This window comes from Pundamilia nyererei, unplaced genomic scaffold (genome assembly GCF_000239375.1).
Source record: "Pundamilia nyererei isolate P.nyererei 1_Seehausen unplaced genomic scaffold, PunNye1.0 scaffold00059, whole genome shotgun sequence".
NCBI lineage: Eukaryota > Metazoa > Chordata > Actinopteri > Cichliformes > Cichlidae > Pundamilia > Pundamilia nyererei.
In genome coordinates, this window is record NW_005187460.1 from 2,972,699 (window position 1) to 2,995,924 (window position 23,226).

The 23,226-nt window shown below is 40.0% G+C and overlaps 2 protein-coding genes across 2 annotated transcripts in view; one reads left to right on the forward strand and one right to left on the reverse strand.

Moving 5' to 3' along the window:
* The first annotated feature begins 543 nt into the window (after nt 1-543).
* Nucleotides 544-9,727, forward strand: cacng5b (calcium channel, voltage-dependent, gamma subunit 5b). Its single transcript, XM_005734653.1, has 6 exons — nt 544-624; nt 3,756-4,011; nt 5,882-5,968; nt 6,652-6,792; nt 6,877-7,022; nt 8,861-9,727. Exons 2-6 carry the CDS (start codon nt 3,816-3,818, stop codon nt 9,119-9,121), a joined length of 831 nt encoding a protein of 276 aa, XP_005734710.1. The 5' UTR covers nt 544-624; nt 3,756-3,815; the 3' UTR covers nt 9,122-9,727.
* Nucleotides 9,728-13,554: 3,827 nt separating this feature from the next.
* cyth3b (cytohesin 3b) overlaps nt 13,555-23,226 on the reverse strand; it is a 41,850-nt gene continuing 32,178 nt past the window's right edge. Inside the window, exons 10-13 of the mRNA XM_005734654.1 lie at nt 20,998-21,074; nt 18,282-18,353; nt 17,977-18,131; nt 13,555-15,535 (exon numbers count right to left, since the gene is read on the reverse strand). Of these exons, the coding sequence (XP_005734711.1) occupies nt 15,463-15,535; nt 17,977-18,131; nt 18,282-18,353; nt 20,998-21,074 (377 nt within the window). The 3' untranslated portion in view covers nt 13,555-15,462. The remainder of the gene's footprint in view (nt 15,536-17,976; nt 18,132-18,281; nt 18,354-20,997; nt 21,075-23,226) is intronic.

The window sequence follows — 23,226 nt, forward strand, 5'->3', positions numbered from 1 at the left end:
TTCGAATAATGTGAGAATATAATCAGGGTAGTTTTTCCATCCCTGATTGGAGGTGCGTTTTCTTTAAGACGTGACCATAAATGGATAAAATGCTAGTTTATAATATACAACATGGATCTGTAAAGAATTTCATTACAGAACATAAACTACTGTATCCTTTTCTGATTGGAGCTGTCCTTGGTCCTGATAGAAACAGAGTGAGTTTATGTAAAGGACATCACACTGACTTAAATTCACTGATTCATCGCAGAGAGTTAATCAAAGCTTTGACCAGTTGGCTCACTAGCAGTGGAGTGGACTCGCTTTGATAGCAGGTCTCTCTCTCCACAACATCAACAATGCAACTCTCTCTCTCTCTCTCTCTCTCTGAAAGCACGCAGCAGAGAGCGGGACCAGCGGTCCGTCTCAGTTTATCTCACGGACTGTGTCTGCAATGCGTTATCTCTCTACCCAAAGATTACACAGTTTTCCGAACGAATTCGTGACCGACTCGACGGAGCAACGCCGATCTTCCTCCGTAAGTCAGACCTTCAGCGGGCAAACTGCAGGAGTGAGGTTTTAATTCACAACTCTGGGCGCAATCTCTGCTCCGAGTGCAGGAAGAGCCAGACGGATCATAAACAGGTGCGTGTGATAAAGTCTCTCTCTCTCTATTTAAATTAATCAGCAGCTTTAATCTAAAATGGGCAACTATTTTTAATCCTTGATTCCAGTTACCTGCAATGATCTGTTTCATTTGAGTATTGAGTTGGAGTCTAATATTCCTACACAAGTCTATACACACAGTACTCCTTAGCTCACTATGTACCCATATCTTAGCTGTTTACTTCATTGTGACAACATGTTTGGTTTTAATAGGAGTAACAATGAAACTGTGCTTATAACCTTCATGGTCAGAGTTCAATCTTGGATAAGAAGAGACGTTTGAGGACGCTTAGTGTTGATTGTGGATGAAAGAGCTCCTTCATGTTTGATAAGTGAAGTGTGACTATTGTGCACTGACATGTTATGGAGCGATAATGCTAAAAGGAGTGTTTTTTCCATCCCTCTAAAGGAATTTAACCTGTGAAGTAATGACAGATTATAATAGTCATGTAGAAATGTGTGTATGTGTTTTTTACATTATATTTGTACAATAATCTTTTCTTTATTACTATTTCGGAAAGATATAACTGCATATTTGAAGAATTCCAGTGTCCACTTATTGTTTACTCACCTTTTTGTTTGTTTGTTTTTTAAAAATGTGACCTATAGTGAAGCAGATTTTGCACAAATATCTTGATTTCTATTTCTACTTAAAATAATGCTGATTGCAGGTGTACTGGTGGTCTCTGTGTTTTCAATCCTGACCGTGTAATTGCAGTGTTCCCGGTTTGTGTATTGATCCTTTAATATCTGTCAGCACGCTGCTGTCACTAAGTAATAAAATACGTGATTAAATGCTCTGGATGGTACTGGATAACAGTCTGACTTGTGATATATGAATATTGGCTGTTTCAGAGTAAATGAGGTGACCTTGTTGGGGGATGATTTAGATGATATGGAGGGTGTTTCTACTGATAAAATGTGATCTCTTAAAGAGCAGACACTGGCTTTTTTAGCAGCTTAAACTCTAGTTGCTCAAGGGGCAACAAAAATAAGTCTTTATGCTGATTAATGTGCTCGTAGAGGGAAAATATTCCTATTTATGCAAAACTGTTTCATAAATATGCTGTGAATTAGCTACTATTTAGCCCCCTTATCTGTCCTCTACTTGATCCTTCCCCCTTATCACCACCCGGAGATTATTCACATGGGGTTCCCAAATGGGATGTAAATCATCACCTTGTCTCTTCAGATGATGTCTCATTATGTTATCAGTCGGCCAGATCCCAGTGCTGGCTTGCACTGTTGGATTCATGGCCGTAAAATGTCAGAAGCTCATCTTGGATTTCAGATAAAGTGACCATTTGTATTCATAGTAGCAGACTGCGACACATTTAATGTACCTCTGCCTGGAGGCTCAAACAGGTTTTATTGAATCACACTTCATTTTCCTTTTTGTGGGAGGTTGGATAGTTAATTCTCATGACTGAATTAGTATTTTCTGTGATAATGAAACTTGGAGTCAAATGTAAAAAGAAAAAAAAATGCTACAATGTTTTTCCACTCTTTCTCTATTTTGATTTCTCTCTGAAAGTGTCAAGGGGCACGCAGCGACACACCTCAAGCACCATCACAGTTTCTGTAATGGAAACCTCTTTGTTGAAGTTTGTATTTACATAAATATGCAAAGATTTTAGAAGTTATGGTGGTGTTTTATGAATCTGAGCATTGCTCTGGAATGAATTGAGACTGGGAAAGCTGCCAGACTGATGAAATATAAACATTAACTCCATCATGAACCGCGTACTCTTTATTTAAGGAAGCTTGTTTCTGCCAATAAAATAACTCAAAATTTGAAGCTATGAGTCCCACAATACTGACTCTCTCAAACTTTCAGTTTACTTCTGAGTAATTTGAAATTTCCTGATATCTAACTCAACTTAACTCAACTCAACTCCATATTTTGTGATATTAGCCTGAAGTTTTTACTCATAAACAGCAAAAACAATAAACAAATACATAGATAAACAAATAATACAACCAGCACATCCTGAAGTGTGCAGTTACCTTAGCTTAGCACAAATATTGGCGGGGGGGGGGGAGATGAATAACTAGCTTGTTTCCATCCAGGTGTTAAACATATAGTAATCACAAAGCGCTGTTAAACAAAACAAGTAAAAACTAGGAATATGCACAATGAACAATGACAAGAATATTAAAACACAGCTGCTAGCAACACAAAACCATGTTAAAAACATGCTAAACTCAGACGGTAAAACAATAATACCAAAGGAAACTCAACAAAGCCACAAAGTTAGCTAAACATAGCTGGCATTGTAGACTGCGTCAAAGTCCTGATGTTACAGACTGAGAGACTGTGTCCTCCCCCAGTCTTCAGTCTTATACTAGCTTCAGCTAAATGCAGCTAGCTGCAAACAAGGCAGTGAGCGGCAGTCTGTTTATCAAGAAGTTGAGATAAATAGTCTGGAACAAGCTAATTTTCATAAACAGATACATGAATTACAAAATAGTGGAAGGCAGATTTTGTTGCTTGTAGCCAGTCACAGGAGCTGATTTCCCAGTTTCTTTATGCTAAGCTAATTAGGTTCATGCTAATAATAGTATTCTCAACCTTTAACCCTGTAAGAGTTTTTGAGACCTCTACATTATTAAAAAAACAAACAAACAAAAACAAAACCCACAAACAGAACCCTAAATAAATTGCACAATATATATATTTTAAGCAGTAGATTACAAAAGAAAAAAAATGCTAGTTAAAATATAACTCAAATTAAAACTCATATATGCAAATTAATAATTATAATTAATGACCACTTGTTTTTATTTGTCAGAAGGTTCAATAAATAGAATTTTCTGGAAATTATTTTGTGGTTCAGGCTTTTTAGGGTTTTTTTTTGTCATAATTGTGTAAATAACATTTTGAATTTTGTTAAAAATAAATAAAAATTCACATTTTATATGTCACAGGATTTTTTTTTTAACTTTTGTTTGGTCGTAGTTTTTAGAGGTTATAGTTAGTTTTTTTCTTAGTGTTTCTTTTCTTAATGTTTTTTTTATTTTTATTATTTTTATTTTAAGCATCTTTTTTGGTGGTTTCTGTTTCCAGCTTCTTTTAAAGTGCCACATCCATCTCCCTTTTTCTCCTCCAGCTTGCTGCTTGGATTATTCTGTATTTTACACCGGCTGCTGGAGCTCACCCTGCTGTGGCCATGAGTGCATGCAGCAGGAAGGCCTTGACTTTGCTGAGCAGTGTCTTTGCAATCAGTGGCCTGGGGCTGCTGGGAGTGGCAGTGAGCACCGACTACTGGCTCTACCTGGAGGAGGGAGTCATTATGCCTCTGAACCAGAGCACTGACATCAAGACCTCGTTGCACTCTGGCCTCTGGAGAGTCTGCTTTCTGGCTGGTTAGTGACTAGATTTTAAAAATTAAGGAAATATGTGGGTACGGCTATCTCTGTGCTCCTGGAATTTGTCAGTTAGTCATGGATGAATCAAAAGTGTAGAACAGATAACGCCACTGGATTTTACTCTCTCACATTCAAGATCTTCATCATCTCTACAGTAAAGGTGGCGACAGCAGCAAGCTGTCACAGTGATGTATCATCATGTAAACCACCAGCATTCATATTCACACACATTCACAATTACTTCATCACTGTGTGTGTGAGTGGAAAAGAGAGCTTGTGAGTAAGTGTCGAGTACAAGTAAAAGTGATAAAAAGAGCAATGAGGAGACAGAGGATGAGTCCTTGTGTCTGTGTGACGTTGTCCTGCACAACGTCATGACTGTGTAGCATTTTAGAGCATTATCAAGCTAAAAAAGGCCATTAGGGAATATCACTGCAGTGAAGTAGTGGATATGTTCTACTTATGCGTGACTATCAAGGTCAGAGCTGCAGTGTATTCTGCACTGTGATCAATTTTCATCAGGTTATGCTACTGTCGCTCCTCTTTGGGAATCAGAACATGCAAAAACTGACAATTTTGGACAAAGTCACTCCAATCTTGACGCTAGTGAAGGTTTGAATCTTGTTATCTTGTTACAGCTGTCACTGTAACAAGATAACAAGATAGCCATGTTGTTCAAAAACATCAGATAATCTTTTGTACCATCAGCTGTAGCTGTCCAACCTTCTCGTGTCCTCTTTTGGTCCCTCTCTATGTTAGTAACACTGCTTTTACTCTTCGTGACAGACATGTGAAATTATAGAACAGGGTTACATAATGTGTAAAAGTACCCTAACCTCTGCTGATGCAGTACCTACAGCACTCCAGGTCTCCTCTGGCATTAACATCAGCACAAAAGCTGTGCACCGGGAGCTTCACGGCATGGGTTTCCATGGCTGAGCAGCTTCTGTATTTGGGATGGCTCAGTACTTTTGTCCATATATTTTGTCTAGAATCATCTGGGTAGTTTGTGTATTCACAGCATTTTGTAAATGTCCGTATTACCCTATGTGAGTCCCAAGACTCCACAGTGAGAAGGTCTAAGTGAGTACAGGGGAAAATAAGTAGCACAATAAGACAAAACAACACATTCCCACATACAGACACTCAGTCATCACAGGAACGACTAGAGGAACTAGTTCCTGTCTCAAAACTACCTTTGGTTACAAAGGATAAGTGTCCCACGACCAAGCTATTATTTTAAAGCTTGTTTTCATTTAAATGGTCACATTCACATAAAGAAAGCATGCACAGAATCACCAAACAAATCTGCTCAAAAACAAACAAACAAACAAAAAATATTTCACAAGTTTGACAATTTTGCCCCAAAATATGTTTTAAATGGGTTTTTTCCCCTTATGAGGTAGACTTCTACTAGACAACATTATAAGTTCATTTACAGCTCATTTATGAAATTTCTGATCATCCAAGAGCAGCTGAGCAAATGTCATTCAGCAAAAAAAATGAGTAGATATCCCTGCCACCACATCTAAAACTGTTGTGAGCCTGTGTCAGTATGTGTCATATGATTGTCACTAAGTCAGTTATATGGGGCAGGAATTCTCCCACAGATTTCTATTTAGGACTCTTTGGCTGCCATGTGTCTCTCAAAATGCCTCTGCCCACATGCCGACCTCTTCTCTGGCTGTTTCAGCCTTTTGCTTCTGTTCTCACTGATTGTTAAACCTTCTTTAAGCTCCACTTTAATTCTAGTCATTTAAATAACTGACTTTTAATCCTCAAAGAGTTCTGCACATCTGTTTGTCCGATGTTTGCGAGGGTAAATTCGAATGAGTCTCACTCTCACTTCTGTCTCGTTCCTTTGCAGGTGACGAATCAGGTCGCTGCTTCACCATCGAGTACATCATGCCAATGAATGTCCAGCTGACGTCAGAGTCCACAGTGAACGTGCTCAGTAAGTACCAGCAGGACACACCGCCTCCAGCTGCAGCTTTAGGCAAAAAAGAAAAAGTAATCACAACTAGCACTTGTTCATATTAAAGGCTGGGGGCATTTTTCAGTCTGAGAACTTGTTTTCCAATAAGCTCGTGTTCAGAAGTCTGAATGCAGTGAGACCACATACGCCTGACTCATCTGAACCCTCGCGTCGCCGCCTGCTCCTCTCTGGAATACTTATTGCCTCTTCACAGACAGTCCTTCAGTAAAACTCAATGTCAAAACTTAACTGAAGGATAAATCACTCCATTTAGTCGATATAATGAGCTCCAGTGCAGCGCTCCATTTGGGGGAATTTTATTCTAGTTTTTTTATTTCAAGACTCATTGTTCTCCATCCTCTTTCTTCTGTGGTTCTCTAGTTTGAATGTAAAACTATTTTCTATCAAAGACCACAAATTAAAAAACTGCTGTATAATTAAAATAGATCAAAACAGGCCCTAATTTCCCTTTGTGATATTAAGCTAATCTAAATGTAATTTTTTCTAATTTCCACATGAAAAGACTTTTATTCTGCTTTTTTTCTTATTTATAAGTATTTAGTATTTTTTTCATATCTCAGCTTCTTTGGCTCGATCATTTGTTTAGTGTTTTTGTGGTTAAACAGCAGGTTCCTTCATCTGCTCTTTATCCTCCTCTTCAGAGATGATCCGTTCAGCCACTCCGTTCCCTCTGGTCAGCCTCTTCTTCATGTTCATCGGTTTTGTCCTCAACAACATCGGCCACGTCCGCCCTCACCGCACCATCCTGGCATTTGTCTCTGGAATCTTCTTTATCCTCTCAGGTAAGGCAACTCCTCCTTTCTCTGGATCATCTCCTGTCGTGTCTCCCTTTTACTCTTTTAACATCCAGTTTCTCCGTCTCTCAGGTCTGGCTTTGGTGGTGGGCCTGGTGCTGTACATTTCCAGTATAAATGATGAAATGCTGAACAGGACGAAGAGCAGTGAGGCCTATTTTTCCTATAAGTACGGCTGGTCCTTTGCCTTTGCTGCCCTCTCCTTCCTGCTCACTGAGGTGAGAAGCTGAACATAAAAAAAGAAATGACTTTTACTGCTGTTTGGCACGGCTGTGGATGCAGCATCCGTCAGTTCACACGCTAAAAAACATTCAAGAAGAAACATGTTTATATGTTCACATGAATAAATCTAGATAAAATAAAAACATTGAGCTCTCATTGCCACTGTGCACATGTTGGCATGTGTGGTAGTAACAGGAAGGTAAATAGGAAGGATTTTATTTTGAAATCTCCTCCTTAAAATGACTGTGCTCATAGTATTGAGTGTTTACTGCCCTCCAGGGTTCACATTGAGGAAATACAGGATTACCTCAGGTAAACAGTTATTATGATATTATTATTAACATGCATGAATACAGATGTTTACAGTATTCATATACTAGTTATTCTAATATACTACTGAATTGATAAAAAATTAAACTTTCAGTTATCCTGTATTCATTACTTATGTTTTTGTGTTTGCGTGTCATTCTGTCTGTAAACACAATGGCTCCAAAGTTTTAAATGAATTCATAGAGATGTAGATTGACTGATTTATTGGAATATGTTGTCAACATATAGAAAGTGCCATTTAAAGATTTAAAATATCACGTTACATTTGACCTCTGACCTCTCCTTCAATGTCAATCAATTGATCTGAAGGTCAAAGTAATGAAAATGCTTTATAGAGCTTATTGAGGAGACAACAGGTTTTCAGACTGATGACAACATGTTAGCATTTTTGAATACATGTTGTGTTATGTACATTACATTAATGTGTTACAAATGTTTAAATACGTTCAACAAGTCAACAATTTGAATACATGAACAATTTTATAATTGTTGGGTTTTTCATTTTTTGTGTTTGTATTAAAAAAGCACTACTCAAAATTGTGTCAAGTATATTAAAATAGGTTTCAGAAGGGAAAATAACAGCTTCTTAAACTATGTTTAAAAAGAACAAAGAAAACAAACTGAATATATACAAAATACAATGGCATTCCCTTCAAAGTAAAAGCTGCCCAGAGAGTGAGCTGCCTTGTTGGAGGTTTGGTTTCACTCTTGTTTTTGTTTGTTTAGTTTCTTTTTTGTGTTTATAGCTCATGAGCTCATCAGAGGTGAATCACAAATCATTAGAACATTTAATTTCCAGTTTGAGTGAATTTCTGTTCAAACAGTGTAAATATCATCTTATGAACAGCACCCTCAACAAGGTCACTGCTGAAAAGGCTGGCTGTTTGCCCAGCGCTGTATCGAAGCGTGGTAATGCAAAGTCAACTGATTCGACACAAAATTCAAGCTGTTTGAAGTCCACTGTGAACTTTCTGCAGTCGTAGATGATTTGGGGTGTCGTGTAATCTGCTGGGTCGTAGTCAATGCGGCCTTCTACCAGGAGGTTTTACCACGCTTCATGCTTCCATCTCCTGACAAGCTTTCAGGAGATGCCAATTTCCCTTTCCACCTGCTCACAGTGCCAAAACTACTACCAAATGATTTGCTGACCATATTATTACTGCGCTTGATTGGCCAGCCAGCTCACCTGACCTGAACCCCACAGAGCATCTTTCAAGAGGAAGATGAGAAATACCCGACCCCAAAATACAGACAAGCTGAGAGCTGCTATCAAAGAAACCTGGGCTCCAATAACACCTTAGCATAGCCACCAGACACCTCCACCTCCATGGCACGATGCACTGATGCAGTAATTCATGGTCCCAACCAAGTACTGAGTGTATAAATGGACATACTTCTCTCTGTCTTCTAATAATTTCAGATTGCTAATTACTGAATGTCTTAAGCTATAAGCCATAATGATCATATTGTTATTTATGAATAAACTGACTCTTCCTCACTGCAGAGCGCCGGCGTCATGTCAGTCTACCTGTTCATGAAGCGCTACGCAGCAGAGGAGCTCTACCAGCCCCGCCATCCCAGCTTCTACCGTCCTCGCCTCAGCAACTGCTCCGACCACTCTGGTCAGTTCCTCCACCCCGAGGCCTGGTCACGTGGACGGAGCCCCTCAGACATCTCGAGTGAAGCTTCCCTTCAGATGAGTACCAGCTACCCTGCTCTCCTCAAATGTCCTGACTATGATCAGGTGTCCTCTTCGCCCTGCTGAAGGGAGGTTAGTAACCTACCAGTTACTAAAGAGTCACCGAGGCATTGACGAAAGGCCAGAGTTTAAGATACAAGGTTGATATTTAACTGTGAGTTTGCACCATTACGACCGTGGTCAAGTGATTTGGAAACCAGTTATTTTCAGCAAGTTGTTGTTTGTTTTTACGTTTTTTTTTATCAGGTCAGAAAAGATTTTGGGGAGTTTGTTGTTGTAGCAGACACGACTGCAAAATCTGCAGATTTTAGAAGAAACAATACATGGTCATTGTGCCACTGCTTCTGCAAAGATCTCAAAAACATTTAAATATTTTTTTTATTTTCATGTTCAGAAGGTCAAGTATAGATTACTTTGAACTGTATTTTTACTGTACCTGTGCTTTTTACTTTCCAGTGCCTCACAGCTGTTTCTTTGCTTCCTTTTGTGATTTAAATGAGTGTGTCATGTTTTAGGACCTTCTATATGTGCTAGTATAGATCACATCAGTGCAACAACAATAATATCAGAAGGCACAATAATATCTGTGGTTGATGTTTCATTGGATGTGCAGTTTCAAAAGCACACATTTCGCTCAGAAGTTGCTCATGATCACAATCAGCAATACCTCTGCAATCAGAGCCAAACGTAAAAAAAGAATAGAATGTAAAATGTGTCCGGTCATTTGCAGTTTGTATTTCTACAGAGTTTCATTTACCTCACATTTGTGTTAAACTATGAGCATGTTATTGGTTACTGTTTGCTGCAAAAAACACTTGGCTGCCTTTATTTTCCCTTAAAACTGATCGAAAACAAGCCAGTAAAACTGCCTACCCAACTACTACACGTGAGGCTCCATCTCACAAAACCCTACAGACAAACGCTGTTGTGCAGTTGAAGGGCAGTTCATTCAGATGTGGTTCTAATTTTCAGTGATGTTGTCATTTGACACCTTCAAAGGCAGCAGGAAAACCGGATTGTCATCAAACTAAAGGCAACATATTCAAGACACTATGTTGAAATGCCTTTGACTCTTTATTTAGCCATACATTGACCCAGAATCTAACATGAAATCATAGATACTTGCTTTATATACACTGGTTTTTGTTTATATTTTTAGATATATATATATATAATATGTCCAGATTACATGAATTCATGATGTTGTTCCTGGTGGAGCTGCTAGAGATCTTTGTTAAAAGGGCGTTGCATCTGTAAAATAAATGTCTGCCATACAGTTTTCTTTTTCCTTTTTATTTTTTTTTTTTTAGCACTTTACATTTTACCCTGTGATTCCATATTTATCCACTGGGAGGCAGTGTTTGTCCTTTTCTTTCCTCAGCTCATTTTTTTTTTATCAGTGTGCAAATCTGCAAAAACAAAACCTGAAGTAACCTTTGTTATTTATGCACACTTCAAATCCGAAATACAAACACTGACTACCTAAGCTTACGCAGTGACTAACTGAGTCAGTCTTTGTCATTTACAGTACTGTGCAAAAGTCTCGAGCCATCCCTGAATTCTTTAAAAATAGCTTGCTCCTAATCTTCTGAACGTCTTTCAGCATTTTCTTTGGACGTCGGCTGCTTTTTCACTCATTGTCAGTTCATTTCTTGATCGTTTCCTGATGATTTAATTTTGTTAAGTCGCTTAACTCTGACCGATCAATCGTTCCAGCATAAAAAAGGCACCTAACTCAACGGATGACCTTGAGTTACACACTTTATCCATTTCTATAGTGAATGCAGTTATGCACCAACAAAGTGACTCCCAAAATGACTGTTAGCTGGAAACGGGGCATATTTCATTCTGAAAGGCATGTTCTATGAAATAGGAAATCAAAATTGGTCCCAGTGGATGGATGACTGTCAAGAAGCCATTCTTAAGGAAGGGAAACAGGGTTTTCTCCCTGAGGTACGAAATTAGAGTAACATTATTGAAGCAGTGTGGGATCATCGTGATGGAGGACAAAACAAGAACCATCCAACATCCAAAGAAGAGCTTTGAATGTCCTGCAAGAAGCCTGGAGAACTATTCCTGAAGACTACTTATAGAAATGACAAGAAAGTTTGCGTAACAGACTTCAGGCTGGTTGGAAAATAAAGGTCGTTGTACCAAGTATTAACTTCTAGGCTTGTTAGAATTGTACACAATCTGTCTTTGCCTTATAGACTGTATATACACGTGTGATGGTGCATCCTTCAATAAATCACTGCACCTATTTCACATTTTCCTCGCAAAATATAGAGAAATGAGGGGCAGCTCAAGCCTGCTGCACAGTACTGTAACTGTGATGCCTCGCTCTGCTTTTCTAATAAACTGTGTTAAACCAAGTGTGTCCATCATTATGCTACCTGCTCAAATACAAGTTATAGCCACAGTTTTCCAAACCTGTCTTATAGTACAAAAGCACAATAACAACAATATAGCATTAACTATTTTTGACTGTCCGATTACTTTTGAGACTGTGAAAATAGGGAACTGTAATTCCAGTTAATGCTCCACAAACACACAGTATTGCTTATGTGATTTAAGTATCACGGACATTTTCAGCATTAGCTCTCATTTCCATTAAGTCGTTTTTAGCATAATAACATTACGCTGCAATGAATGGAGTCACAAGCTGCACACTTTGTGTAGAATTTTTTTCCCCCCATGGATGATAATCAGCTGAGCACTGGGCCCATAATATTTTAATATACTATTTTAGTGACCTATTTATTAGGTACACAATCATTTATTAAGTATATACAGACTGCTTTTGAACTGGACTGTTTGTTTTGCACATTAACACAATTTGCACACACAATTTTACCTCCATAAAACATACCCGCATACAAAGTTGTCATTGTTACAGGCACTAGAAGTGCACAGGTGGGTCAAATTTGATTATGAAAGCTCCAAAATGCAGGAGTAAAAGCTATCGACTTAAATGATGAGATGTGCTGTTACATAAGGAGAGCTGTACAGGGCCATAGAAATACATCAACCCAGCAGCAGGACCAGCATCTGCTCTGCTAGAGTCCTATAAGTTGCATCTTTCTGACTAAACTATCAGAATCAGACTCCATGAGGGTGGCATGGGGGCCTGCTATACTTCAGTGGGACTTGTGCTCGCAGCTTGACAGGCGGCACACCAGAACAGACACATCTGCCACTGATGGTCCACTCGTTTCATAAATTCAGTGGCAAGAGTGTGCAGGCATTTCCTGGATAAAGGAGGTACTAATGCCTCAGGAACCTCTGGGATGATATGTATCCGGGTATCCAAGGCGACCAAATAGAGCTAAAGCTCATCAATGCTCTCATCCAGGACAGGACGTCCCTACAGGACAACATGTTCAAACTTTGTCTAATCCTACCAGTTGTGACAAGAACACTAGCAAAAAGCAAAATTGGAAAATAATCAGTCAGGAGGGACAAGAATAATGATCTGTGACCACCACCTGTGAAACCTTTCCCTAGAGCTGAACACATCTGTATCCCAGAAGTTTATCTGGCTTTGTCTTACCGTGCTGACTAAATATTCCCTTATTTTATTTATTTGTCTTATGAATCTACTAAAGCTGTTATTATTTAATAGGGATGTTTTCCTTAGGTTTATTATGTAATGAGCCACTTATATTCACATCATTGACATAAATGGTGTGTACAAAATAAGAGAAACCCAGTGAGCACTGTAATAATCATAAACACTGAATCTACTGCAAGAAAGCTGTCGTTTTATTTAAAGGTAAATGTACCTAAAAACGTAAATCTCTGCACACAATAAAGCATAAAAATTTATTTCAGTATCTGTTTTACCACAGAAAACACTGAAGCGTATGACTTTTCATTTTGGTTGATGATTTTTTTTCTTTGAGAGAACAGCAGAAAAATAGTAAAATTAAAGATTCAGGTTTTTGTGCATATTTCTCTGAACAGCCTGTAGAGGGTGTTATTGCTTCACTTATTGTGCACGTTAACACACAAATCCAATAGGTCATCCTTCACCTTTCCCTACTTCCTGTTAATTTACCACGTGTTCGCCAGGATGCAGGTATACATCACTGCTCCCCATCATGGAGGATGACCTCCGCATTCACAAAAACAAAAACAGCTCATCGTGCTCTAAGCAGCCTGAGTGCTTCATTAATAACAGCTCATTATTTATGCGAACAACTAGGTCAGGACCGGCATTAATAATGAACACACCACAAATCTGCTTTATGTATACTTTATGTAGATACACGTAATGTACAACGTGACCAATAGCTTTTACAGAGAATATAAAAGTTAATGTAACTATAAGCCCACACAGGGCAGTAGAAGATAATATCATGCCCTGACCACAAGGCTTTCACTGTATTTTACAATTATATAGAAAACTACTGGTGTTTTTGACATCATCAATTATATAATCACCATCACCGATATTACTTTAGTATAATCATCATCATATTCACCATAATCTTCATCATCATCATCATCATCATAAATACAACCACCTTTCTCACTCAGTCATGGCTTTTTAACGGCGTTGTCACAGTTATTTATCCAATATTCATCATCCCCATATATTTTATAATGATTATGTTTAAGGCTTTTGCAAAGAAGACCTCAAACTTCAGCTGATGCAAACTGCCAGTCGGCTCAAACATGGTTACACACAGAGTTTGTGCATACTACAACAAAGAGACCAGAAAGCTATACATTGTATATACAAACATAACTTAGGCATACACTGCTGAACATTTACAGGTAGTATTAAACCATTTCACAAATGAAAATAAATACAAAAATGATAGCTGGTTATTAGATATAGAAATGTTCAAAGAGAAGAAACACAAAGGCAAGCAAGGATCTTTAGGAGTACGAACCAAATGCAAACAGGATCACGACAACACACCGACCTTCACTCACATAGGCCATAGATAAGGGAAAGGAAAAAAAGAAGCTTAATTGGACTGGTACCTAACTGGGCTTCTGCACAGCCAAAAATAAAACCCACTCAGTAGATAGACTTTCTCAAATGAAAGCGCTCTGAAAGTTCTAATCCTTAAGATGTCAATGAAATGAGATCCCGGTTTGACAGCTGCCAACAAATGTTATCCTGCTACTGTTTCATGTTAAAAGCATTTAAAAAGAGGGCTTTTATTGTGAAGCAGTCATAGGTACATAATATATTTCTCACTAAGATTAAGGCTGATGGAAATGGGTTACCCCATATTACATATGTAAATTATTTAAATAGTATATTTGCTATTTTTAAAAAATAATTCGATTAAAGGTGAGGAAAGGTGTGAAAAAGTCTAGTTGTAATCAAAGTCAAAACACTGTAAACAGCAGACAGTGCTGTAGTTCAAACATTCACTTCTCGAGCTGAAGATGCTTGGGTCGATCTGCAGAGGAAGTGCAAACGTGTGGGAGCTACCTGCTCTGGCGACCCCTCGTAAGGGAGCAGATGTTCAAAATGTGTGACAGGATACCGTCAAACCAGAGGTGCTGAAATCTTAAGGATTGCAACTTTAAGTCCACAAAGAGAGTTGAATTTGAAGCTTTAGCAAAAGCGCCACTGCTACTCAACTAAAGTAAGAAAGGATGCACCTTACAAAATTCTCTGCTCCACACAGATAAATGAAATCAGTCCAGCTGACTGTAAAGAACCTAAATCTAAGCCATCTTTTTGTTGTTGTTGTTGATGTCCTCTGAGGTTACTCTTCAGCCGTGGCACCTTGAGAGAAGAATTCAGCACCAGAGTGAGATGACGACGTGGTCCAGGTGAGGTTGCACTGCGGTCATAACCACGTCCCAAACGTGTCCGTCCATCCCCTCATCCCACCTCCCCCCTTCTCCAGCAGTCACCCTTACATTTTGCGCACCGTGTCAATGACCACACATCTGAACTGATTCTGAATAGCAACTTTTTTCATAAAGCACAATGGAGGGAACACTTGCATCACTTATGCACCCATACTGTAGATGCGGTATGCACCGATAGCATGCACACTGCTGCATACACACAAATACAAACATATTGGTCTACAATAACCCACATGCATGCATGTGCACCTGAAACATGGCAGTTGGGCTTTAGGGAAACCTATAAACATCTTATAAGCATGACTGGGGAGGTAGGGGGGTGTATATGAGATGGAGGAGAAACAAACTGGCTGGAGCGCTGCTTTCTCCCCAGCAAGTGTGTGATGTCTCCCCAGCAAGTGGATACAACTTGTGGAGAGTCCAGGAAAGAAACCAAAGTCTGCCTTCGGGGTTGAAGTCAGCTCTGTGCTCTTCCGTCCAGCTTTGCAGTGTGTGTGGTTTATGAATGCATGAACTTAAGGAGATAAAGATGGAGGGGGTTTGGAGGTTCACCTGATTGTCCCTCTTCATTTCTTGTTGGCGATGCGTCTCTTCCTGGTGGCCAGCATGTCGTAGAAAGGATCTCTGCTAATGCTTGCCCTAGAGAAGCCAATCAGAGGACAGCGATGAAATAAATAAGAAGGCCACATGAGAGGAGGGTCTCAAACATCTTTGATATGGAAATGCAGGCACATTTATACAAACGCATGCTTTAACTAGATCAGAAAAAGAAAAAAAAAAGTTAGTGGAGTGACCTAGTTAGGTTTCCATGGTTTCTGAAGAGGGACCCCCTCTCCTATTTTTTGTTTGTCGTCTTTTTTTTGGATAGTCTGGTTTGCTGGAACCTTGCACTGATTCCCTCCTCCAGAACCCGGCCAAGAACATAGCGAACCATGCAGTCGCACACGCGCTCTTCCTCTTGCTGCAGGTTTATAGGTCTGAAGGAGGGCAAACAACAGTCCTGCTTATAGACTCTTCTGCTTAGTTTGGGGGGGAGGAGGGAGTAAAGGCAGCCTACAAAGGCAGCAAGTGAGTCAGGAAGCCATTTGGGCTCTACCAAAAAGCTCAGTTTCACGGCTGCTAAATCCTGTTAGCACCAGCACAAAGCAAGAAGAGGCTCAACCCCCCACTGCGGATATCTCTGATTCCCTTTATAACGCCACACGCTAAAGAATGAGTGTGTGTAAGATGACTATCCTCTTTCATACTCCTCATTGTTGTGTTCTACAACCCAATTTTGTGAAACAATAACTCCACTGTGGAGAAATCAAATCAGAGCGCGGCTGCCACAGCTAAAAACCTTCTCCACCATTTTTCAGTCCTGGAAATGCTTCTTAAAAACTGATACATTGACTGGAATTATTTAATTTTTTTTTCTAAAACACACTTTTCACTTCAAACGTGTCACACTAATTCATACAACAGCAGCTCACTTCCTTAATTGACCTACTTGGTCCAACTTCACTGCCTGACACTCAAGATGAGCAGATAAGGCCTTGCCTCTATAATCATCTCTACTTTAAAAAAAAAGGGGCAAATCATAATTTCCATAAAAAGCCTTTTATCTCCACAGAACCCCGAGTCCTCTCGGACCCCTCTGGTGAAGTGCAAGCTGTGACTTGTTAGCTTTGGTAGATGTGAGTGCGTCACCCCTAGTTTGGAGCTGCCTGTGTTGGATAGGTTTGCTGGCTCAACCCTGTCTAATCCCCCATCATGTCTCCTGTGAATACTCTGATAGTATAGAGAGGGGAGGTGGATGATTGCACTACATTACGGTATATAAGCACTCTGTTCTGCTGAGCCAACTCTCTTTGACATTGCACCACCGTTTATGCAGGCGATTACAAAACATCCAGCATTTAGGTCATTAAAAGCAAGGTTATCACAGCTGCCAAAGCGATGGTATACTCACTGGCAGCGTGAATGTATACGATCTGATGGAAATAAAACATGTTGTTATTCGTTTCACTGTTTAATTTAAACACTGTAGTAAAATGCAGTCACGTGAAAAAGAAAGTTTTTGGCAGTCGTCATTTGAAGCAGTTGTTTTCTGTAGGATTCTATCGTCTCACATCACTGCGGAAGAACTCTGGCCCGCTCTTCTCTGCAACGTTTCTTGAGATCATTGAGGTTTGTGGACATTTTATTTAATGCACAGCTCTCTTAAGGTCCTGCAACATTGTAGCACCTTGGTTCTTTCCTTTTTCAGCCAATCTGTTGTAAAAATGCTGCTATGCTTTGGACTATTGCCTAGTTGCATGACCTAATTTGCACCAAGCTGTCAGACAGATGCTCTCTCGTGTGACTGCAGAAAACTTCGGTATACAGAGCAGGTCATGATGGACTCAATGACTGTGAGGTTGCCAGGTCCTGTGGCTGCAAGACAAGCCCAAATCATCACGCCGCCACCACCATGCTGCAGAGCTGGTATGAGGCGTTTGTGCTAATATGCTGCGTTTGGTTTTTGCCAAATATGGCACGAAGCAATGTGCTTCTGTCTGAAGAACATTGTACCAGAAGTCTTGTTGTTTCTTAAGATGAAACTTTGCAAACCCAAACTATGCTGTCATGTCCTTTCAAGAGAGAAAGAGCTTTCTAATGAAAACCTCTGCCTTTGAAAATAGCAGAAAAATAGCAGACAACAGAAAACAGCAAACAGCCGGAGCTGGTGTTTGATGTTTGTGCAAGTTTGAACGTGGTGAAATCACAGAAGTATAAGGGTCAGAACAGGACTTCGAGAGAGATATAACAAGGTGCTCAAGAAGATGACCTTGAATGAGATCACTTAAACTGAAATCAAGTCAGGTTTTTGATTTCATAAGACTTTAAGACTGCACCTCATATATTCAAGTTGTCTAGATTTAATTGAAATAAAAAAGAACAGGTTAAAACTGGTTTCTGCCTTAAATTAATCCAACATCAAGGAACTCACATTCACGGATTTTTAAAATTTTTTTATTTGTTTATTCTGACGTGACAACAACCATTACTGGTTTAACACTGGATCTTTGTGCCGTCATTACTATTACGAGGAATCTTACTTGATGGATTTAATCCACTCCTCCTTCTCCTCAGGCGTGGGTGCTGATATCCTGTATACTACATGGTTTCCCTCCACTACACGCCCATCTGCCTCTGTCTTACAGGCTTTGATCACCTGGCCCTTGTGATTCGGGTTGTAGAGCTCAAAACAGTTCTGAAGGAGGGACAGAGAGGGGTCAAAGGTCATCAAAAACAGGTGCCAGATAATTATCTTTGGCGAAGAAATATTTTAACAAAACGAAGATTTAGTGAACACAGTAACCAAGGGGAGAAAGGCTGAGGTCTCTAATCAGACAACACTCACAGGTTTCCTGGGCTCCTCCACCTCCCTGATGCTGAGATTCTCCAGTGGGATGATCCCACGAGGCTCCTTGTCCTAAAGGAGAGAGCGATCAAAAGCAGGAACATGAGAGGAGGGGAAAAAACAACCAGAGTTAGACAGAGATAGATAGAAAGAGCAATTTAGAACAAAGTCAAAAAGCAAGTATTAAAGAAAGAACAGAAACCAGAAAAGGAGCAAGGGGAAGAAAGGGGAGATCAAAAAGAAATAAAAAAATCATAAAAAAATGGCATAAAATGAGATTTCTATAAGAAAGAAACACTGGAACAGCCTTACACAGAAAAGAAAAATCCACTGTGATTGTAGCTTGTTGCCCCCCCCCTCTCCCCTCCCCTCTACTTGTGCATGCTGCAGTCTGACCAGAGGATGGGACATAATGAGAGTGTCCTGAAGGATAATACTACAGCAAAGAGAGGACAGTGCTGATGTGGCAGCAAAGAAACAAAGGCCCTGGTGGAAATCTTCAAGCACTATTGGCTAATTTTTATAGTAAGGGACAATGATTTAATAGTAACCCATGCCAACCTGAGCACATATGACAATTAAAACAGTCTGCAACATTTCATCCACTGTGGCCACAAGACAAGCATGCGATAATTACACGCTGGAGTTTTCTTTCTTTTCTATGACCCAGTAACTTTAGTAGCTTATTGCCGTTTTGTGCAGAAACTAATACAGAAAGGTGACAAACCATGTTAAAACTACATTAGTTGTGCACAAGGGCAAAGTCAAAAAATTAATCCCAATGCAGAATTGACAGAACTTCAGTTCCTAGAAGGGCAACTTCAGGGTCTTAAAATGCTTAAACGACACATTTCATAGCAGAAACAAGCATGTTCATAGTTTGGTGGTTTGATTCTGTACAGCACTGCATTTCCTCTTCATTGTAACTGTAGTGTGACACATTGCTGGGGGTATGGCCACTTTTAGTGACATATGCTAGACTTCATAGGCTTCTTTTTAAGCGGGATCTTTAGACCGTGTTTCTGGTGCTGGTGCCTTTTTTATTTTTAATTAAATTATTTGATAAATAAATGTGGCTTGCTATGCACATAACATCTTGTCCAAGAAGTCTTTTATTCTATGTTACTTAGCGCTGATTAGCAGAACTAATCTGTGCTAACTGTATGCATATCTGTGCCATACATGCATACAGTCTATGGCTGAAAAATAGTGCACATATGCTGATTAGTCATCCACACTCTTGTCCAAATATGGTCACTTCTGGCTCCTAAGAAAGACGGAGGTATTTTTTCCTGGTCTTGTGTAGTAGGCGGGTCCAGCGAGGTGGCGTACCACTAATCCCTTCTTTGACTGCTATATAAGAGCTTTGAAGTGGTAACATTTTCTCTTTTCTCCCCTTTTTGCTTGCTTTGTTTATGACTACCTACACAGCTGTTCTTGTTTTACCATAAGTTTAGTTCAATTAAATAGATTTTGAATTTAAAAAAAAAAAAAAAAAAAAAAAAAATCACAATTTTCACATTGTGACGTGGCCTGTGGTGCCGCTGCAGGGGGCTGGACGCACCGGCACGGAATCTGCAATCACGCCTCGCCGGCTTAAAAGCTGAACTAGGTCCTATTACTTTGAGACCTGTACTATGAAGCAGCATTTGGTCTCTTCCGGTTAACTTCAGAGTTAACCCTGGGTTTTTAGCACCGCAAAGGTGGTTCAGTTCTTGTTCTTTGGAACCGGAGATTAGCAACAGGTGTGAAATTACCACCAACTGACCAATAAATTCTCAGAAAATAGCATCACCCTTCATGGAAGATAGTTCCAAGGATTTGGATAGTAGGAGGGTTTTTAGAGGCCCCTAAAGTCTCTGTTTCCTCAGTGAGAATCAATAATAAATATAGATTCTTAGACACAACCAGATGACTTGATTTTCTTTCCCGAACCAAAAAACTTTTCAGCCTGTGGTCCAAATCAGTTCATGAGTTTGTAAACTTGTGGCCTTTTCCTGTGGTTTGATGTCCTTTGACACAGAGACGTGAACTCCCAGGTGGACTGAAATGTAGGAACCTTCAGTCCATTAATGGCCAAATAAGACTGGGCCAAGAGTATACTTACACTCTGTGTACTCTGCACATCTCTCACAATGCAAAGCATACCTGGCTACAGGAAAGTGTTCAGCTTAAAATTGCAGTGTGTAGCTTTTAGTTGGGTCGGATCTCTCCATAAACAAACCACTCAGAAGTCCATTTGGAAGGCGACACCTTTTCCAAAGAGTCTCTGTGTTTTCTTTTTTGTTCATTTTAAATTGACTGAAAGGGAGAGAAAACACCCTTAAACTGAGACTTAAGAACAGGTGGTCACAAACCAAATATTGACTCAGAGGCCACTTTTTATATCAAACTACCAATAAACGGTGTGAAGACAGTGCAACATATTCAGTTATGTTTGGTTTGTAGAGTTTACATGAAGAGCTCCCTGCTGAAATCCATAACCGTAACAGCAGTGTAGCAAACTTGAATTGTTAATCCTCGTCGTTTTTCTGGTGCTATGGAATAAACTGCTTGTTATAATTAACAAGGAGGCTGTAGACTCAGGGTGGATTTCATACAGACTTCTGAGGATAAAAATGAAATGCTCGGCTCTGCGATGACACAAGCATACACACACAGCGGCAGAGATGCCTTTAGTTAATAAAAAAAAAACCCATGTTGGTGTGAGACTCACAGTTGTGTATTCAAAGTAGTAGAGGCAGTTGTCCGTCAGGATGAACCACCTTCTCTTCCAGGTTTTCACTCTGCCCCCTGACAGGAAAAAAAAAAAGAGGAGACAGGAAGTGACACAAAGGCCGCAGTGACAGACTGGCTGTCTGCCCTCAGGAAAAAGAGCAGGGAAGTGATGGTCATTAATGAAGCCAACCAGCATCCGCTGTGTTTCCTTATGCGCTTTAAAATGACAAAAGCAAACATAGGTAGATATGGTTGGACTACTTGCCTGCAAGCAAGAGAGAGAGATTACTCTTGTAAATGTAAGAAATCAAAGTGGCCCAAACCAGTTATTGACTTTAAGCATTAACTCATTAGTAAATGTAATTCAATTTCCTGTGGCTGATCATTTCCAAAATGTCATTATTAAACACATACAATATTTCACATGCCTTTGAAAATTCACTTAGTGGGTTTCCTGTGATTTCCATTCAGTTTTCTGTGACGCTGCGGCCTGAGCTAACAGACAAACGGACGTCTTTTTAGTTTCTTGAAGATGTTTCAGCAGAATGAAGATAAGCTTCTTCATTCTAAAAGCTAAAGGTGAGTCGAAAATACTGGAGGTGGTCCTGACACTACACTGTCATGTGAGTCATGACTGGTAGACACATGGTGACAGAGGTAGAGCAGGTCATCTACCAGTCCATGTCCCATTGCCAGAGGTTAAATATCCGTTACTCCCTATCAGCGTTACCAGCTGATGGACCAGAGTGACGAGTTGATACCCTTTATCTTTTAGAACTGAAGAAGCCTTTTGCATGTGAGGTGAAACATCTTCAAGAACCTAAAAGGAAGTCCAGTTCCCTTGAAGAACCTAAGACTACCATGAACTAGTGAACCCGCGAGACCCAACACAGACATTTCACTGTATGTGCACTTTGTGTATGCTCAGGGCTGTTGTAGATTTCTGTACCTGGGCTGTTTGTAGAAATCGATTCTCGTAACGACAGACTATACAGAGTTTCAGCCTTATCCCAATATTCATTTTTAAATAGAAGACCCTGTTTGGCTGCATATGCAAGATATTTCGGGCTGTGCCTCTTCAAATGCTCTGTGCTGCTACAGCTGTGCCACAGGAAGCTTAAATGTAAATCACTGACAACTGAAAAATGTTGGATTTGACTTTTGAGACATGCAGGCAAGCTGCCTTGTGTGAGATTGCAGGCTACCAGCACAACCTCGCCCAACTTCAGGCTTAGTTAACTGATGACTCGAGCAACTGATAAATTATTACTGCCGTTGCCCATTCATTTTTTAAGGCAACAGGATAAAACCTCATTGGCTCTCAGGAGAGGAGAGCAAACTTGATGTGAACCTAACTTGGCACGTAAAGCACCCCCGGAGGTGAAAACACTCACGCAAATACACGCACGTATCGTACACGACACCCCAGAGCAAGTTCGCCACCTCACGTGTTCATTTGTGCAAACTACATCCAAAACTATGTGTGTTATTAATTCCTAAGCATGACTTTTACTGCAGCATTTCCTTCCTGTTTTCATGGTCCCCTCACAGAAGCCTACATGGGTCACAGACAGCTATAAAAAGCTCTGTGTTTCCTTACATTTCAATAGACCCTGGCTATTGAATTAGCACGGCCAAATTTCCGCTGAGCGCAGAGAGACATTTGCTAAAAAAAGGCCTTATTCCTCCGTATCCTCCAGGGTTTATCTTTAGAGAGTTAAATTAGAAATATTACAGTGAGAACTGGTTGCGGGGGAAACTGCTCCAGGGAGGAACCGTGCAAGAATGTAATCATGTTAGGTCTGTGAGCCACAATGGGGCTATTTACATTCATACGCACTAGCTTGATGAGGCTACAGAGACGTTACACAGAGTTTAAAGAATGTGCAGGTCAAAGCCAGGTGTGTGTGCATGTGTGTAAACACTGTAGTAAAAACCAACCACCTGCAGTGACTTTGCTCTTTAAACCAACAATATGTGGGCTAATAAACAGGTATTATGTCCAATAATAAATCACCGCCATACAGTAAATTATAAGCTGTTATGTATGTGAGGACTGCTGGAGCACCTGGCAAGTGATGGAGCGAGGTTCAAATCAGAAACACATGGGATCAGAGGGGAGCCAACTTCAAGCAGAGTAAAAGCAAGATTTATAAATGCATGACCTCATTGGAGACGAATACACACACACACACACACACACACACACACACACACACACACACAC

What these genes read in the sequence shown, in the direction of transcription:
- cacng5b (XM_005734653.1), top strand. Translation starts at nt 3,816, where the DNA reads ATGAGTGCATGCAGCAGGAAGGCCTTGACTTTGCTGAGCAGTGTCTTT. An exon ending in GAGAGTCTGCTTTCTGGCTG is followed by an intron (nt 4,012 to 5,881) that starts GTTAGTGACTAG and finishes GTTCCTTTGCAG; the next exon opens with GTGACGAATCAGGTCGCTGC. An exon ending in TCTCCTTCCTGCTCACTGAG is followed by an intron (nt 7,023 to 8,860) that starts GTGAGAAGCTGA and finishes TCCTCACTGCAG; the next exon opens with AGCGCCGGCGTCATGTCAGT.